This window comes from Python bivittatus, unplaced genomic scaffold (assembly GCF_059951505.1).
Source record: "Python bivittatus isolate LINGU-HERP-01145 unplaced genomic scaffold, Pbiv_v1 ctg000330_np1212, whole genome shotgun sequence".
In the NCBI taxonomy this organism is placed as follows: Eukaryota; Metazoa; Chordata; class Lepidosauria; order Squamata; family Pythonidae; genus Python; species Python bivittatus.
The window spans coordinates 41,126,117-41,142,714 of NW_028277058.1; the positions used below are offsets into that span (position 1 = coordinate 41,126,117).

The 16,598-nt window shown below is 39.4% G+C and overlaps 1 protein-coding gene across 1 annotated transcript in view; it reads right to left on the reverse strand.

Moving 5' to 3' along the window:
* Positions 1-9,194, reverse strand: part of TIMP3 (TIMP metallopeptidase inhibitor 3) — a 40,007-nt gene extending 30,813 nt beyond the window's left edge. Inside the window, exon 1 of the mRNA XM_007427865.4 lies at positions 8,813-9,194. Coding sequence (XP_007427927.1) covers positions 8,813-8,936 — 124 coding nt within the window. The 5' untranslated portion in view covers positions 8,937-9,194. The remainder of the gene's footprint in view (positions 1-8,812) is intronic.
* Between the last annotated feature and the right edge of the window lie 7,404 nt (positions 9,195-16,598).

Sequence of the window (16,598 nt, forward strand, 5' to 3'; positions counted from 1 at the left end):
ACATAATTGAGTTTTTAGTCACAGGCAAAATGGTTAGTATTTATTATAATTTACCAGAAAGAGAACAAGGAAGGGACTTTCCAGATGTATATTTTGCTTTCTGAAGAATCCTAGCTTCCCGTTATAAAAATATCATAAACACAATGAAGATCGAAGTTTTGTAAAAGAAAGACATTGCATTTGTCAGTATAATTCTATGCAGGAAAACAAAAGGGAAGAAAATATATTTTGTTTGTAAGAGGGAATCAGTTACCTTCAAAGAAGTTTCCTTGGCTGTGTCCTCCTTTTTTGTTCAGAGATCTTGTCCCATTCTTCCAACTTGCAACCTGCAGTCTGTTCCTACTCATGCTTAACCAGAAGTCAGTCTCATTGAGACTTATTTCCATGTAAGCATACATAGTATTATAGCACAGCACTACTAAATAAAGACATATCAGTGTCCTAAGCCAGGGTCCCTCACTTAGCAACTTTAAGATGGGTGGACTTCAACTCCCAGAATTCCCTAGCCAGCATGGCTGACTGGGGAATTCTGGGAGTTGAAGTCCACCCATCTTAAAGTTGCTGAGGTTGAGGAACCCTGTCCTAAGCTGTACATTTAGTAAATCTATATATTAGGATTCCAACCAGGTTAACTTGTAGTGTTACACACATTTCAACAATCATTCAAAGGTGCTTCAGACCTTGTCTCGCTATACATTAAGGTAGCCTGAGTTTCTTCAGGCTTGAAGCTACTGCTTTAAGGGATCCGCTCTTTAAAGTTAGTGCAATTCTTAAAGCAGTAGCACCTTTTCTTATCAGCCTTGCACTGAAAAAAAGTTGGGCTTTTTCAGAAAGATGCAGTAATGCAGTAAAGAAAGTATAATGCAGTAAAAGTGTAAAAGAAAGTGTAATGCAGTAAAGAAAGTGTAAGATGCAGTAATGCAGTAAAGAAAGATGCAGTTTTATAGCCCTTCTTCCATAATACTTGTCAGTATAATCACAAATGTGACACAATTCACCTCCACTGATGAGCCACCCTGACTCACCTGATTTTTTTTCATTATTTAAAAAGATTATTCTTATTTTAACAAAATTAAATGGTAAGTTGGCATACTTCAAGGCATAGCACTAGATTTTAGCATCATCTTTCTTTCAAAGGATTCTCGGATTCAAAGGATTCCCACTTGAGCATACTTAGTAAATAAAAATGGGGTATAGTTATAACTCAGTGTTTTGTTTTTAAAATAAATCCACCTACCCAGAAAATAGAGAGAGTTAACCTGGGAGTTGGCAGTAGGTGTCACTGGGATTCAGAAGGATAGCATTTTGATGAAAGAATATTTTGACTGGCCATGCCCATCCATGGCAGTCATTTGATAAGTGCACAAGTTGTCTCATGGCAGTTATTTTATGAGCATTCATGACAAGTTGGTCCAAAAAAGTTGGGAATCGCTGCCTGTCCCTGCTCACCTACAGGCTTGATCCCTGCTCCTCCTGACTCCTGAGGGGGTTAGGAAGAGTGATAGATTGGATCTGGAAGGTGGTCAATGACACATTATGGGAGGGGGTACTGCCAGGAGCCTTGAAGGAGGAGTGCACCTCCTCCTCAAGAGTTTCTCCATAGACCTGTCTCTCTTTGATAACTATCCTCTTGTCTCTAACTTCTTTTGGGGGAAGGCTATTTAGATTATGATTGGTGTTCAGCAACAGAGCTGAATTGGATTATCTGGAGCCTTTTCCATCAGGTTCAGGCATGGGCATGGGACCAAGCCAGAACTTTGATTCATGGCCTTTGTTGTGATCTGAATGGGGGAGAAGAGCCCTTCCTGGTCCCCTCAGTGCCTTTCCGTATCACTGATCATGATATCTTTCTGCAGGGGTTGGAGATTGGAGGCACTGATTTGTAACTGTTCTTCTTTTTCCTCAGTGATTGATTCCAGTTGGTGACAGTGGGGGAGGGAGGTAAGCTAGGCAGTTCTTCCTTTGTGGGGTACAATAGACCTTGGTCCTCTCCCCTCTGCTTTGTAATATCTACATGAAACTGCTGGGAGAAGTTATCCAACAGATTGCACTTAAGTATCAGTAATACAGTATGTTGATAATACCTAAATGTACATTGCTACTGTGAACACCAGAGATGCTGCCAACCTTTTAACCCATTATCTGATGGCTTGAGGGTCTAGATGAAATGAAAAAGGTTTAAACTGAATTCTAACAAAACTGAGTTAATGAGTGTCTTTTGTGAGTTCCTGACATTTCCAGTTGCTTCTTTTATGGCTGGCACTGCCTCTGAAGGAGCAAGTTTATGACTTGAGTGTCCTAAGCCCATAAGAAGGAGCCAGAGGAGCCATTTTCCAGTTTCAGCTGAGCTACCAGTTACAACTACAATGCACTATGCCTCTGAAGACCATCCAGTAACTTCAGTTAGTGCAGAACACAGCAGCCCAGTTGTTGGCAAGTTATATGCCAACATGAGCATGTGACATCAGTGCCCTGGGTTCTATCCTGGCTGCCTACTAAAATGCTGTTTTTTACCTTTAGAGGCACCAAGGTATCTCCAAGTCTTCTCTTCCACCCAATTTTGCCCCACCAACTGCAAAGTTCCCAAAGAAATTGTTAGTAATTCTCTACCTTTCTGATGTAAGGTAGATGGAGGCCAACAGGCATTGTTTCTTTGTTGTGATGCTGGTGTTTTGGATCACTCTCCCCTTGAAAGTAGGCAGTTCCTACCTTCTTGAGGGATATATAAGGTAACAATTCTAAACATACTTACTTGGGAACAATCCCTCCTGTACCCAGTGGAACTTCTGAATAAATACCTTATAAAACTGCAGTTATCCTTCAAGCTTCAACTTTCCCTTCCTAGAGTCTCTAAAACTTGGCTAGCCTAGTGGGAACCCCACTTCTTGGGTCAGTGGAGCTGCATTGTTACTAAGACCTCAAGGGGTTTGCGTTCAGCCAATTCATATGATGCAGCTGCTCACTCAGGTGACTGCAGAGTAAATGAATACAATATAAGCACAGAAGAATTAGCCCTCAGCAAAATCTCCTTACTCCTAATGACGGATTTTATAGTTTAGGGAGTTTATAGTTCCACAGGGAAGCAGAATTAACCAATATGCACCCTAAAATAAACTACATGTGCCAAATTAAAAAGTCCACCAGAGAGGAGGAAGTAGAATTTGGGACTTCAGCTTAGCAGTTTGCAACTAGACAATAAAACCCTTTGCAATCCATGTAGCCCAATGAAGGTATAAACTGGAAGGAGCTAGGGACAACTTTCTTTACAGCAATTTGACCAATATATTGAATAGGAGTCACACTTCAAGCTAAGCTATGGTTTACTAAACCTTATCTGACTGAATAAATCACCATTTGTTGAGTTTGCTCTGCCAGAAAACATGGCTGGATTCATATAACCTTCTAAGCCAAAACTAAACAAACCATACTATGGTTTAGCAGAATGTGTGAACAGAGCAATTTTAGATGGCAGTTTAAAATCACTCTGTGTCATGGCATGGGAGAAACAGGACTTGATTGGGCATCAGCTGTCATTGGTTCTCAGTTGAGAAAATGGCGTGTTATCTCCTTACGATAATACTGTTGCTATCACAGCTGTGATTACGAGGGCTAGCAGAATAAGCCTTCATCTTCTTATTCTAAGGGTCCTTCTTGTCAGTAACTAACCTAGTGTCCTCCAGGTTAGTGCCAGATTTGGAACAATTGGTATAGACATCCATGTCTCCACCTGAGGCTGTGTAAACAGGATTGGACTGTCATGCATTTGCACAACATACTTTCATCTTCGAGCTCTTATCTTGAGTATAAAAGATTTGGCAGGAATCCTATCTTTACCTAGACATTGTTAATTCAAGGATAGGACTACACAATAAAAAAAGAAATGAATGACTGCACGCTAGTAGCCGAACAGGAGCAAACATTTTCTTTCAAGTTCAGGCATTTCTTTCCATTCCTTCTGAAACCATATCGGCATTTCCTTTAAAATAAAATGCAGCAAATCCTTTTCAAGGCTTCTATTTTGCCATTGTATTTCCTTGCAAAGAGAACTATGAATAGATCTGTCCTGGCAACCTTGTCTCAAGCATCAACCCCTTGGGGCACAGACTCCTCCCTTTAAGACTTGTATTTTGTCAGAGTTGAAGAGCTATAAAAAGTTACTTGTTTTATAAACCAGCATGCAGTTTAGTCTACTTTAAATAAAGTACCAAACTGCAACAAGTCTCCATGGAAACATTTAACTCTTCATCAGCTAGAAATTTGGATCAGCTTCTTCCCCTTTTGATTCTAGGAAAGAATGGCAGTGTTTACTAAAGAGGTGCTGGCAGGGCTGGTGGCTTACGGAAGACCTTGCTTTCACAACTTTGTGTTCCACAAAACGAAGGATCAAAAATAAACACTTATTAGAGATTCTGATGTTGCTTCATACACTGTTCCCCGAAGGCTACATTAAGCTCCAATTTTACCCCTAATTCCATTGGTAAATATGATTCTGAAACTGGTATTTCAAAATAAAATGAAGAATAGTGAAAAGCGTGGCACCAAGTTAACAGAAATCCACCTGTTGATTTACTGACACTAAAGTGGTAATCCACAGGCTGAATACAACTCTAGACACATTCTGCAGTCTTCCCAGTGCCTCCAGTTCACAACACCAAAATTTGGCAGCAAAATAGTCAATTTTCAGCAGTGCAATTTTTAGCCTTTTTGTTTTGTTTTTGGCTAAAACAAATGGCCTGGGTCACACACAGCACTATGCTTCAAACTGTCCCTCAAAACCAGGGATATCTCAAGGTCGCAAAGGCTCTGCACCCATGTAAAAAAAGATTGCGTAGCCCTGGCTTACATTATTAACAGCACAGAAGTGATGATAACATCAGGTGATTAAGATGATTTGTTACTGTCTCTGGATACAATTCTTTTCTTGCTTTGCTTAATGCAGTAAATTTAAAATCATGTAGAGGTCACTACGAATATATGCGTGCTATATGCAATCATCTCCCTTTTGTCAGTTGAAAAAGCCGTAAGGTTATTCTTTCAGTTAAAGTTCTATAAAATAATCCTAGATAGAATTGAACTATATTACACCAATTTAGTATGTGAAAGAGATAGCTACATGCCTTAGTATTCCTGTGCATTCATGCTAGATACAAGGTGTTTCAATTTCAGTTTAGAAACTGGATTCACATATATATCATAATGTGATTTGTTCGGTTTTGTATTAATACAAATGCATGAGTAAGGGTATGGTGGCTTATTCAACAAGTTAAATTTACCTCTGTATGTGTAGCAAACATTGACCACAGAAAAATCAGATTAACATTTTAGTACAGTATGGGGGGGGGGGGAACAGGATGGGAATACTAGTTTTTCAGGGGCAGGCAACCATAAATTAGGAGACTCTCCATACTTCAAAGAGATAGTTGGAGCACTTGCAAAGAGTTTATTCAAAGAAGGTACATGCTTTGCCACAAACAATCAAGGGTTGCGATTCCCTTAGGGCAGTGTTGTCCAAACTTGGCCACTTTAAGATGAGTGGACTTCAACTCCCAGAATTACCCAGCCAGCCATGCTGGCTGGGGAATTCTGGGAGTTGAAGTCCACTCATCTTAAAATGGCCAAGTTTGGACAACACTGCCTTAGGGATTCCATATCAATCTAGATGGAAATTGTTGTATCTTCAAGACTAAGACAAACAGTGCAAGTCCAGAAGCAGAGTTATGCCATCAGTTACTTTCAAGCCATTTCCCCTTATATTCAGAGAAATCCACAGGATTCAGCACTGTTATCAAAATAATGAAAGCAGTGTCATGCCAACATGACACTAGCTCTGCCCCTTTCATATATATGTGCAATGTCACAATGCACATGCAAAAGGGGCAGAGCTTGCATCACACAGGTGCGATTTTGCTTTTATCATTTGATTCCCCCATGGACACTTCCACTTACATTATTTCCTTTCTTATATTTTTATTTTTCTCTTCCATATAGCTCTATCTTGTTCCTTGTGGGGGATTCATAGCCATAGCACTTAGAGCTAAAAAGATCATACACTGTCACATATCACAGCAAATTAGGGGCACGTGGGAAATTTTCTGGTACAGACACAGACAAATTGGGATTCATGTTTTCAAGAAAAGGCCAGATGCCTTTTGGCAGTGGACTCAGAATTGACATGCCTACTCCTACAGAACAAATAAAGCATCAGTAATAAGTCTTTTAGAGGACTTTGAACTGCCCCAGTTACCTTTGTGCATTCTCTGATATAACACCGTTGACAGAATGTTCTAGTCTAATATTAACTCAAGTAAAACTGCAACTCTCAGAACTAATTCAATATATAAGATTTTATTGGTTTTCCGCAGGTGACAGAGTACCTAAACTAGACTTGAACAGGGTCCTTGTCTAGAGTCTAAGTCTCAATTTAGAAACAAACAAACCTTTCCATGGGAGTTATTGAGTGACTATTTTGGAAACCAAAGTTAACAAATGCCACACATACAAAGTACTCAGGTTAGTAATGCAAATATCCATAAAATACATCCACACAGGCAGCATATTGAAAAGAAGGGCTACCTCTAATCTATGGGTGTGTCAGAGACTTCTAGTCTATAGCATAGTTTTGATTTTATATTTTATTTTGGGGTAAAAACTTTGTTTACCTGAAAACTCCTACCATCATGCTTGCTTTATTCATAGTCTAAGTCCATTTAAATGATTCTACCCCTATGCTTTCTCCTGTAGCGCGTTCACCATGCCATGCATGCAATTTACGTCCCATGTGGTTTATGGTTTAAGCTTACAAAGATTTCACTAGCATGGGAACAAACAGAGATGGCTGGATCCCAGAATATTCTGGGAGTATTTTATACATCAGTATGAAACTAACACAACTTTGAGATTAGGAAACGGTGTTCTTTCAACCTCTTTATAAAGACTGTCATTTGATGAACCTTTACACAAGGATTTTGTTCTAGTTTGGAACCAGCTGCAGAACTATTTTACAATTAACAGTTTTGAAAGCAAAACATTGGATTTTTTTTCCTACCAATGCTGCTGTTGATTAGAAACTGAAGCAAAGCTGCTATGCTCTTTGCAATACCATGACTCTGTAGAGCTTGTGGACAGTCCTACTGGCCTTACCGTTATTCCTGGGACCCAAGCATCGCCATGTTTCATGTTTCTCGTGTCTCTCCACTGGCATTGTTTAGAATGCATCTTCCTCTCTCCCCCGTGCTAGCTACCATGGCAACAGACAACTATGATTCCCCAACTACTGGGAAAGTCCTAGTTGCAAACATTCTGATATGTTATCTCCCCATCACATCACAGGAGGAATGGCAACATTGCAGTCAGGAATCTTGGTAGCAACTGCTTAGATTTTAATTTTTGGAAAACAATAAGGCAAATGTATACAACATGTACTGAAAACATGAATGGAAGAAACCTGTTGGCAATGTCTTTTACTTCCTGTAGGGCGGAGTCAGGGGATTCTTCCAGGTCTGCCAATTACTCAGGAAAATGACTGACATCTGTGTATTGTTCTATTGGTCAGCTGGAGAAAACACTGACTCATTGTGTTCTCTACAGTCTCAACATTTTTAGGGCCACAGAAGTCATCAGGTTAGCTTCAAAGTGCTTTGTGAGAAACTAGGGAATGGAAACTTTGTAGTTTGCAAATGCTCCTAGAAGGTAATGACTAACAAATTATTTGCAGTATTATATACCTCACAGGCAACCATCAAACTAAAGGTTAAACTAATGGGTTGACAAAAACTTTCAACTGAGACCCCTGAGTAACAATAACATAATGCAAGTTAATAATATGAAATCCTTTTCAGGTGAGAAGGGAGATCAACAGATGAGTCAGGTGCTCAGAATGATCTTGAAAGTGACCATAACAGACTTAAAAAATTATGTATCTGTTAGATTTATATCCTGCCTTTTGTAGAAGAGCTTCAAGGTAGTATAGCATTCTCTCATGTTTTTCCACAGAAAAATCCTGTGAAGTAGCTTGGGCTGAAAAAGAGCAACTGAACCAGTCACCTGGTGAGCTTCTACCTGAAGCTGGATCTCCCCAGTCTTAGTCTAACACTTAACCACTACACCATGCTAGCTGTGTATGTAGTAACCATGCAGGAAAAAAAATCATCATTAGATGTATTTACACATACAAACCCGCTAGACATATACAGTATATAGAGGAATCATACTTGACTAAATTTCAGATTCTTTCCCATATTTAATCTGTAACCTGCAGGTAAATACACTGGGTGGAGCAGTAATATTAGCATATAACTTTATCTTGTAAATTACATCTTTAAAGCCTGCAAACCTATGCAACACTATTTAGAAGTCATATCTGCTGAAAACAGACAAGCTTCCAAGTACAGACATTATAGGGCTGTAGCTGTGTTAAAACTCACATTTTCTAGTTTTTTTTCCAGAAAATCTCCCCTAACCTGACAGTTAGCATGCTGTGTTACAGAACTTTCCAGCTATCTTTAACCATAATGCCACTGGGACAAAGTAGGAGTGCCATTCATATACGTGCAGGAGAACAGAAATGAGTTCGAGTAACTCGAACTTGTAAGGCTGGTTGCTAACTATTTTGCAAAGCAACCCCAGAGCACGGCTTATTTTGCCAGTCGTTTCCACTCAATACTTAAAATTAGCCCTTCGGAGTGTAAGTGTAACCCGCCGACAAACTCATGCCTGTGCTTCCAACGAGAACACACGGCTCTCGAAAGTCTGACAATCAGGGACACTCTGGCACCGACACGCTGCCGAGGACGGAGGGGAACGCCACACTCACCAATGTCAGAGTTACAGAACGCATCCTGGGGATGAACTGGGACGCAGGTACAAGCTTCGACCAGCAACTCAGTCAGGCTCCAGCTGCAGAGCAGCAAGAAAACGCTCAGCACCCACCCTGACATGCCGTCTCGCGAATGCTGATAGTACTACTCCCCTACTCGTTGGTCTCCACCCACGTGGAGAATTTTTAAGAAGTAGAGAAGGATGCTTTTTGAAAGAAAGAAAAGTTGTAGTTTCGGTTCTCCTTCCACTTTTCGGCGAGGCGAGCTGAACGTGGCAGGACTTTTTGCGCAGTTCGTTGCTATTAAAGTGCAGGCTCGAGTCTCCCCTCTGCGAGTTTGATGCCCCCAGCAACTCTCGTGCGCGCCTCTGCGCTCTCGGCGGTCGCAGGGAGTTATAGCCCTGAGCGCGCCCACATGGCTTTTGGGGTGCCGCCTCCCGGACCAATCGGAGCCCCGCACTACCTCATTTTTCACGAAAAGGGGAGAGGCTACCCAAAAAAAAAAATTCCTGGTTGGAGGCGGGGTCCTACCAAGGGATTCAGTTCCATATAGGGAATAATCTGTATTCTCTGTATTCTCTGTATGTGGCAGTTGGGGCTACAAGCAGGATTTCTGTTGACAGTTACAAAAGAGGAACAGGAAGGACAAGTAGAGACTAGAGGCACGGATGTAGCAGGGATGATGAGGAATGTTAGAGGGAGCTTTGATAAATACACGCAGGAGAAGGAAACCAGTAACTGCTGGTCCTAATGGCTATATTTTATCTATTCAAACATTAATATTTCTCAACTTCACAGCAGTTTACAGTTTAAAATACTGCCATGCGGATATTTGCTCTTGAAAGCTGCAACACCAAGTGAAAAAAAGAAGGGGGTGGGAAAAGGAAAAACAAGAATACTCACAACAGAGATCTTAGAACAGTCAAGTGCCATTCAGCTGCAGAGCTGAAATGGCTGAAAGGCATCTTAGAAGTTGTTGATAGTGTTTTATTGTCTATCCTGAATGGAAACAGCTCAAAGAGAATTAGATTGGAAAATAGTTGGTTTCTCAGCTGAGCTAATGGATGGCTCTTTATTATGAGGGTTGAATGAGAATTAATGCCTGCCCCTCCATCTCTTTAGTTTAAATAAGGGTATTTTAATAAATGAAACAGGAAAATAATCCTTGAAATAAGCTCTTTTGTTAGCTGTATTTCCTTCTTCGCATAATCACCACCATTCATTACATACTTCTGCCAATGATGGACAAGCTTCTTAAAGACATCATGAAAGAACTCCATATTTTGTCTCTTCAACCAGGTTCTGACAATTTCAGTCAGACAGATGCCCACAAAGGTATTCCTTCAATTTTGGGAAAAGCTGGAAGTCACATAACGCCAAATCTGTATGGCAGAGGGGGGTAAGATGGTGAGATTCAACTTCGTAATTTCTTTTCGGCTGGTCCATAGGGTGTGAAGCCTAACATTGTCATGTTGAAGAAAAAAATTGTTTTTGTGCTCCTGAACCCCTTTTAAGCACTGTTTCAAAGTTTTGAGAGTTGCAGTGTAGCACTCTGAGTTGATAGTGGTGTCATGTTCCGGGAAATCCATGCCAATAAAACTACCTGCATCCCCACAAAAAAAAGTAACCATAAGTTGTCTTGTCGAAGCCTAGGTTTTGATTTTTTTTTTTTCCAGTTGGTAAAGCTTTCACGGACTGACACTTCATTTCTGGGTCATAATGATGAGCCTATGTTTCATTGTCTGTCACCTTGCTGCGAAAAAATTCCTCACCTTCATTCTTATGGCATGACACAATTGTTCAGTAAATTTCAATTCTTGAAGCTTTCATCTCTGCCATCAGCATGCAAGGAACCAATTGCACAACACTTCTGACATTGAAAAATATCAGTAATATGACCCACGTGTTCCTCTGACATGCCAAGCTTGACAGCAATTTACCTTTGACTAATCTGTTTATCAATTTTTCTCATGTGAAACTCATTGGATGCAGTCAGATTGTCACAGGTTGATCACACAAATCAGCCCTTCCCAGTTCACCATTTTTACACTTTTTGGCCCAGCAACACACAGTACTCACGTCAACAGTCATAAACAACCTGCAATCAGTGGTCAGTTTCAATTGGAGAGACTCTTTTAGCAATCAAAAATCAATCTTGATATATTGCTTAAAGCTCACTGATGAGTACTCACTGCAGTCTTCCATTTCACAAACAACAGCAACACAAACTTTTCTCACAGCAATTTCCTGCTAATTGAAGTGACCGCACAGATACGATAGAACTCATTGACATTTCTAGCTTCTAAGTACTGCCATGAGTTGGTGACTTATAAAATTGGAAGCATTACTTTTCATTCAACTCTTGTGTGTATCTATGCATGTGTGTGTATACACACACACATATATAGTTATAGAATTCTTATGTAATGTGTACTATATAGGAAGACTGAATTCTCTGTTATTTCCACTATTGGAAACAATTTGGCTCTGGTACCATTTGCTATTGCCCTCATGTGATCCAATCTGTCTGACTGATAGCGGTTCTTCTGTTCTTACCATTGAAATGAGTGGCCTGGGAGTGCAAAGGTGTTTTTTGAAAGCAGAATGATCTCCCCAAGGATTGAAACAATAAATGTAAGACTGGAATGACAATTTCAGGAACCAAAAAAACAAATCAGTGAAAATAGAGAGAAGCTCCTGTAACTGGAATTATTAGGAATAAAATTGCAGTCATTACAGATTCAAGCCCATAATTTTACTCCCAGGGGCCATTGTATTTCAAGAGCCATATTTCAGTATCAGGCTTTTATCATAGGCTTGGGTTCTTTTCCCCCACATTCAGTAGGAGGAGCTGCCAGTCCAATCCAGAAAGCTTGAAGAGTCCTCATTCCAGTCTCAGACCACTTATTTCAAATCCTAATCTATCATTTCAGTCCTAAGAGCCATCATTCCACTCCAATTCCTGACTATTTTACTTTCTCCCACAGAATGACATTCCAGTTTTGTGTAGGGGCAGGAGGAATCACTTTTGATCTATCGTTTTAGTCCCGGAGCTTTCATTTCACTCCAACAAGAGCTGTCGTTCACAAAGCTTTCATTCCAGTCCCAGTATTCATGATTTCAATACTGAGGCCCCCAGCAAATGTTATTCCAGTCTCAAGGGATAACATTCCAGTTCCTGAGGCTACTGATCCAATCCCGGGTACTATTATTCCCAATCCTGAGACCATCACTGCAGTCTCAAGGACTGTTATTCTAGACTCAAGGACCATCATTCCAGTTTCCCAAGGTCTGCCATTATCATTTCCACCATTTATCCCTAATACTATGCCTAACATGGTTTAATTACTTAAGAGAGAAATAAATTACTTTTTAAAATATAAAATATGCTGCTTTACCAAGGTAGCATAAAGAATAGGGTATAATGATATTATTCTCTATTACCAGGACATTTGATGAAAAGTGTAACTATTGGCTATGTATTTTAATTGGATATTTAACTTTTATAGATTTACATGTGTGACTCTGTGTGTGTGTTGTTCATGTCAGCTGCCTTGAGTACCCTGAGGATGAAAAGGTGAGGTGTCTTTTGAAATAATAAATGTATTTTAAAAAATAATAATAATAAAGCAGGAAAACCAATATAAACCAACTCATTTCCTTCCTAACTGAGATCCATTTCCTTTCAGAATCTACATATTTATAATTCCTATTGTTTCTTAAAGCTCTTCAGATAGTGGACATTCTTGCCATTTATTTTAATACATCTCTTTTGTTCTTGCCTTGATGTAAAACTATTTTATTAATTCTGAGGTGTCCTGTTTAAAATTTTCAAAAAGAAAGTCTTCATGCAATATTGGTGCTTCAGACCACACGGCTTTCACATAATAAAAACAAACACCATCTGGCATTATTATGTGAATAACATCAAACCTGAATTTAACAGATCTGAGTAGAAGCTAATTTTGTTTATTGTGTAGTCACCTCATTATACTACATAACTTCTGGACAGTAGATATAGCCATATTCATCGGTATTTTTTTACTATACACCCAACAGCTAAGATAGTAATGCAAGTCTGAGAGGTATGATTGCTTAAAGGTGGTCAAACTTAGTAGCTATTTCAGCCCAATGACATGGTGTGATAATAACCAGGAGATTTTCTATTTACTGTATTCATTATCCCATTACAAAACAGCTGCCTGGGGAGACTCGATTATTGATACAGTAACTGCCATAGACTCAAAACATCCATTTATTGGTGGGCAAATTGATGAAGTTGCTTCCCACCTCTCCATCTAGTTCCCCAAGTTCCTCTCTACTTCCCAAAGTTTCTTTTGTTGCTTTCTGTGTGCAAATAGGCATATATTCACACAGCAATGTCTGGGGTGGGGAAGTTATATTTATTGACTGAGTCTGATGAAAGCAGCATCCCACTGTAAAAACACAAGCCTCACCTCTTTTGTACACGTATCATGTCTTTGCACACACATCCAAAAGGGATAGAGCTTGTGGCTCAACTGCACAGTAATTTTGTTGAAAGAGGCAGAAGCCTATGGATGCCCATGCATCTAGACAAAACCAGAATAGCAGCCACCGAATATTTATTTCAGATCTGTAAGAGCTGATGGGCTGGTGAAGATTTGGGGATTTAATTGTCCATCTACATCCTTTCTCCAGCCCTCATACTATATTGTATCTTGTGTTTTGAAAGATGGGTTTTGAATAAAGTGTTTATCTGAATAATTGAAAGTCAGTTGAACCGATCCTGGACATAATAATGCAGCTGTTGTTATGCTCTGTTTTTAGAAGAAAATGTCATGAAGACTTGATATACATATTTTGATGGTGTTATAGCCATTTAATTATAAGTTTTCCTAAAGAAATGTAATATTTGTAATATAGTGGAGATGGAGAGAACTTTATTTGATATTATTTCTACAATCCCATTGTAATACTGCAACTCAAAGAGTTCCTTGAGAATAAAGTTCAACAATAGAATCAATATACATTTGTGCTCATATATTCACTTGTAATAGTTATAAACAAGTTCTTAGTCTGAGTTAGTGAAAAGGAATTTCCATTTCAAGTGTTTATTTTTAAGAAAAAAATAGAAAATATTAATGTTATATTTATTTCATCAATAAGCAATCTGCTAGTAGAAAATTGGGTGGCATGTTTCCCTGGCATTGAAAAAAAATCTTTATATGATTTATATGATTTTGAGTTAGGTAATCATTCATACATCAAATATCCTGTCTCGAGTTTCTTGGTCACTCTGAGTGTATTAAATAAACGGTTTAAAACTGAGCTTGGAAAAGTCCTATCATATCTTTGCAGGCACTTCCAACCTGTATACTTGGTTCTACCAATTGCAACGCTCAGTGCAATTTATACAGAGGTTTTCTTTGTGTTCTTTTGCTTTATTTCTCTCTGGAGCCATAAAGTAGGGATAGAATCACAGCAAATGGAAATGCAAGATCTATTGCCCTGGAAAAACAACGGGGACTATTAATCTCATTAGATCATTACCTGTGATTTCAAAGCTTCACCATAGAGTTTTAAAAGACTAAGATACTTCCGGAACATTGTTTTCTTCCAGTCTGAGATTGGTTCCAGACTCATTTTTTCTCAAGATGTTTTGGAGAGCTGAATCACTTTTTTTTTTTTTTAACTGTCTTCTGGGTTATTAGAAACCCCATCAAGCGTAGGACTGAACCCACTTTAAATTCCCAGGTTTTGTAAGGAAATGTCTGCTATGGAATAGTAAATTTTCCCATTGATGGAATTTTTGTATTTTTTCATCTCCCAGCTATTGAGCTTAAGCCAACAATTATTTTCCCAACCACCACAGAGATTCAGTATCCTCTTCCCAAATGTTCAAAGTCTCTTTGTGTATGCATTGTTTATAGCTTATCATCCTTCACACACTTTCCCCCAATCCTGCTGCTGTTAACAACATATAATCATATGATCATGATTACAGCTATTGAGAAAAACTCCCAGCTGTAAAATTGCCAACAGGCTATCATTCCACCTTCACAAGTCACAGGGGCTTTTTATTGCAGCAGATGGTAGGGTGAATGGGAAGCTTTGGGGGATTTCAATGCATTTGTTTACATTTTTTACAATTGTCCTTCCCTCACATAGCTCCTCTCATAGCAACTTCTCAGAGTTTTTTTGCAAACCACCAAATAAATGTGCAATACCCCTCTTCCACAAAACAAAAAAGCATTGAAAAACATGATTGGAAAGTGGAAACATCAATGGTATAGAGTGTCCAATGGCATTTCTTAACCATATCTTAGTTTGTCCAGGGTGGTTTCACATGCAACAGCTGAAATCTTGTGCAATGATGACCAAACCCTCAAACATATGAGATAATTTCTTTAAAAATACCAGTAATATCAAGTATATGCCTAAAATTTACACAATTGCCAGCACCAAGGTGCACCTAGGGAATTTTTAAACTTCTTCACTTCAGCACTTAGTTACAGTCACGTAAAAAAGAAAGTACACCCTCTTTGAGTTCTATGGTTTTACGTATCAGGACATAATAAAAATCATCTGGTCCTTAGCAGTTCTCAAAAGTAGGTAAATACAACCTCAGATGAACAATGACACATGACATATTACACCATGTCATCATTTATTTTACAAAAAGAAAGCCAAAATGGAGAAGCCATGTGTGAAAAACTAAGTACACCCTTACTGCTTCCATAGGTATGAAGAGGCTAAGTAGCAGCCAGGTGCTGCTAATCAAATGCCCTTGATCAGTTGATCATCAGCAAGTGTGACTACCTCTATAAAAGCCGAAGTTTTAGGAGTTTGCTAGTTTTGAGCATTGAGTTGTGTGTTAACACAATGCCAAAGAGTAAAGACATCAGCAATGATCTTAGAGAAGCAATTGTTGCTGCCCATCAATCTGGGAAAGGTTATAAGGCCATTTCCAAACAATTTAAAGTCCATCATTCTATAGTGAGGAAGATTATTCACAAGTGGAAAACATTCAAGACAGTTGCCAATCTTCCCAGGAGCGGACGTCCCAGCAAATTCACCCCAAGGTCAGACCATGCAATGCTCAGAGAAATTGCAAAAAATCCAAGAGTTACATCTCAGACTCTACAGGCCTCAGCATGTTAAATGTTAAAGTTCATGACAGTACAATTAGAAAAAGACTGAACAAGTATGGTTTATTTGGAAGGGTTACCAGGAGAAAGCCTCTTCTCTCTGAAAGAACATGGCAGCACAGCTTAGATTTGCAAAGTTGCATCTGAACAAATCACAAGACTTCTGGAACACTGTCCTTTGGAGAAATGAGACCAAAGTGGAGATGTTTGGCCATAATGCACAGCGCCACGCTTGGCAAAAACCAAACATAGCATATCAGCACAAACATCTCATACCAACCATCAAGCACGGTGGTAGAGGGGTGATGATTTGGGCTTGTTTTGCAGCCACAGGACCTGGACACCTTGCAGTCATTGAGTCAACCATGAACTCCTCTGTGTACCAAAGTATTCTAGAGTCAAATGTGAGGCCATTTGTCCGACAGCTACAGCTTGGCCGACGTTGGGTCATGCAACAAGACAATAATCCCAAGCACACCACCACATCCACAACAGAATGTCTGAAAAAGAAAAGAATCAAGGTGTTGCAATGGCCCAGTCAAAGTCCAGACCTCAACCCAATTGAAATGCTGTGGCAGGACCTCAAGAGCTGTGCATAAACAAATGCCCGCAAACCTCAATGAACTGAAGCAATGTTGTAAAGAAGAGTGGGC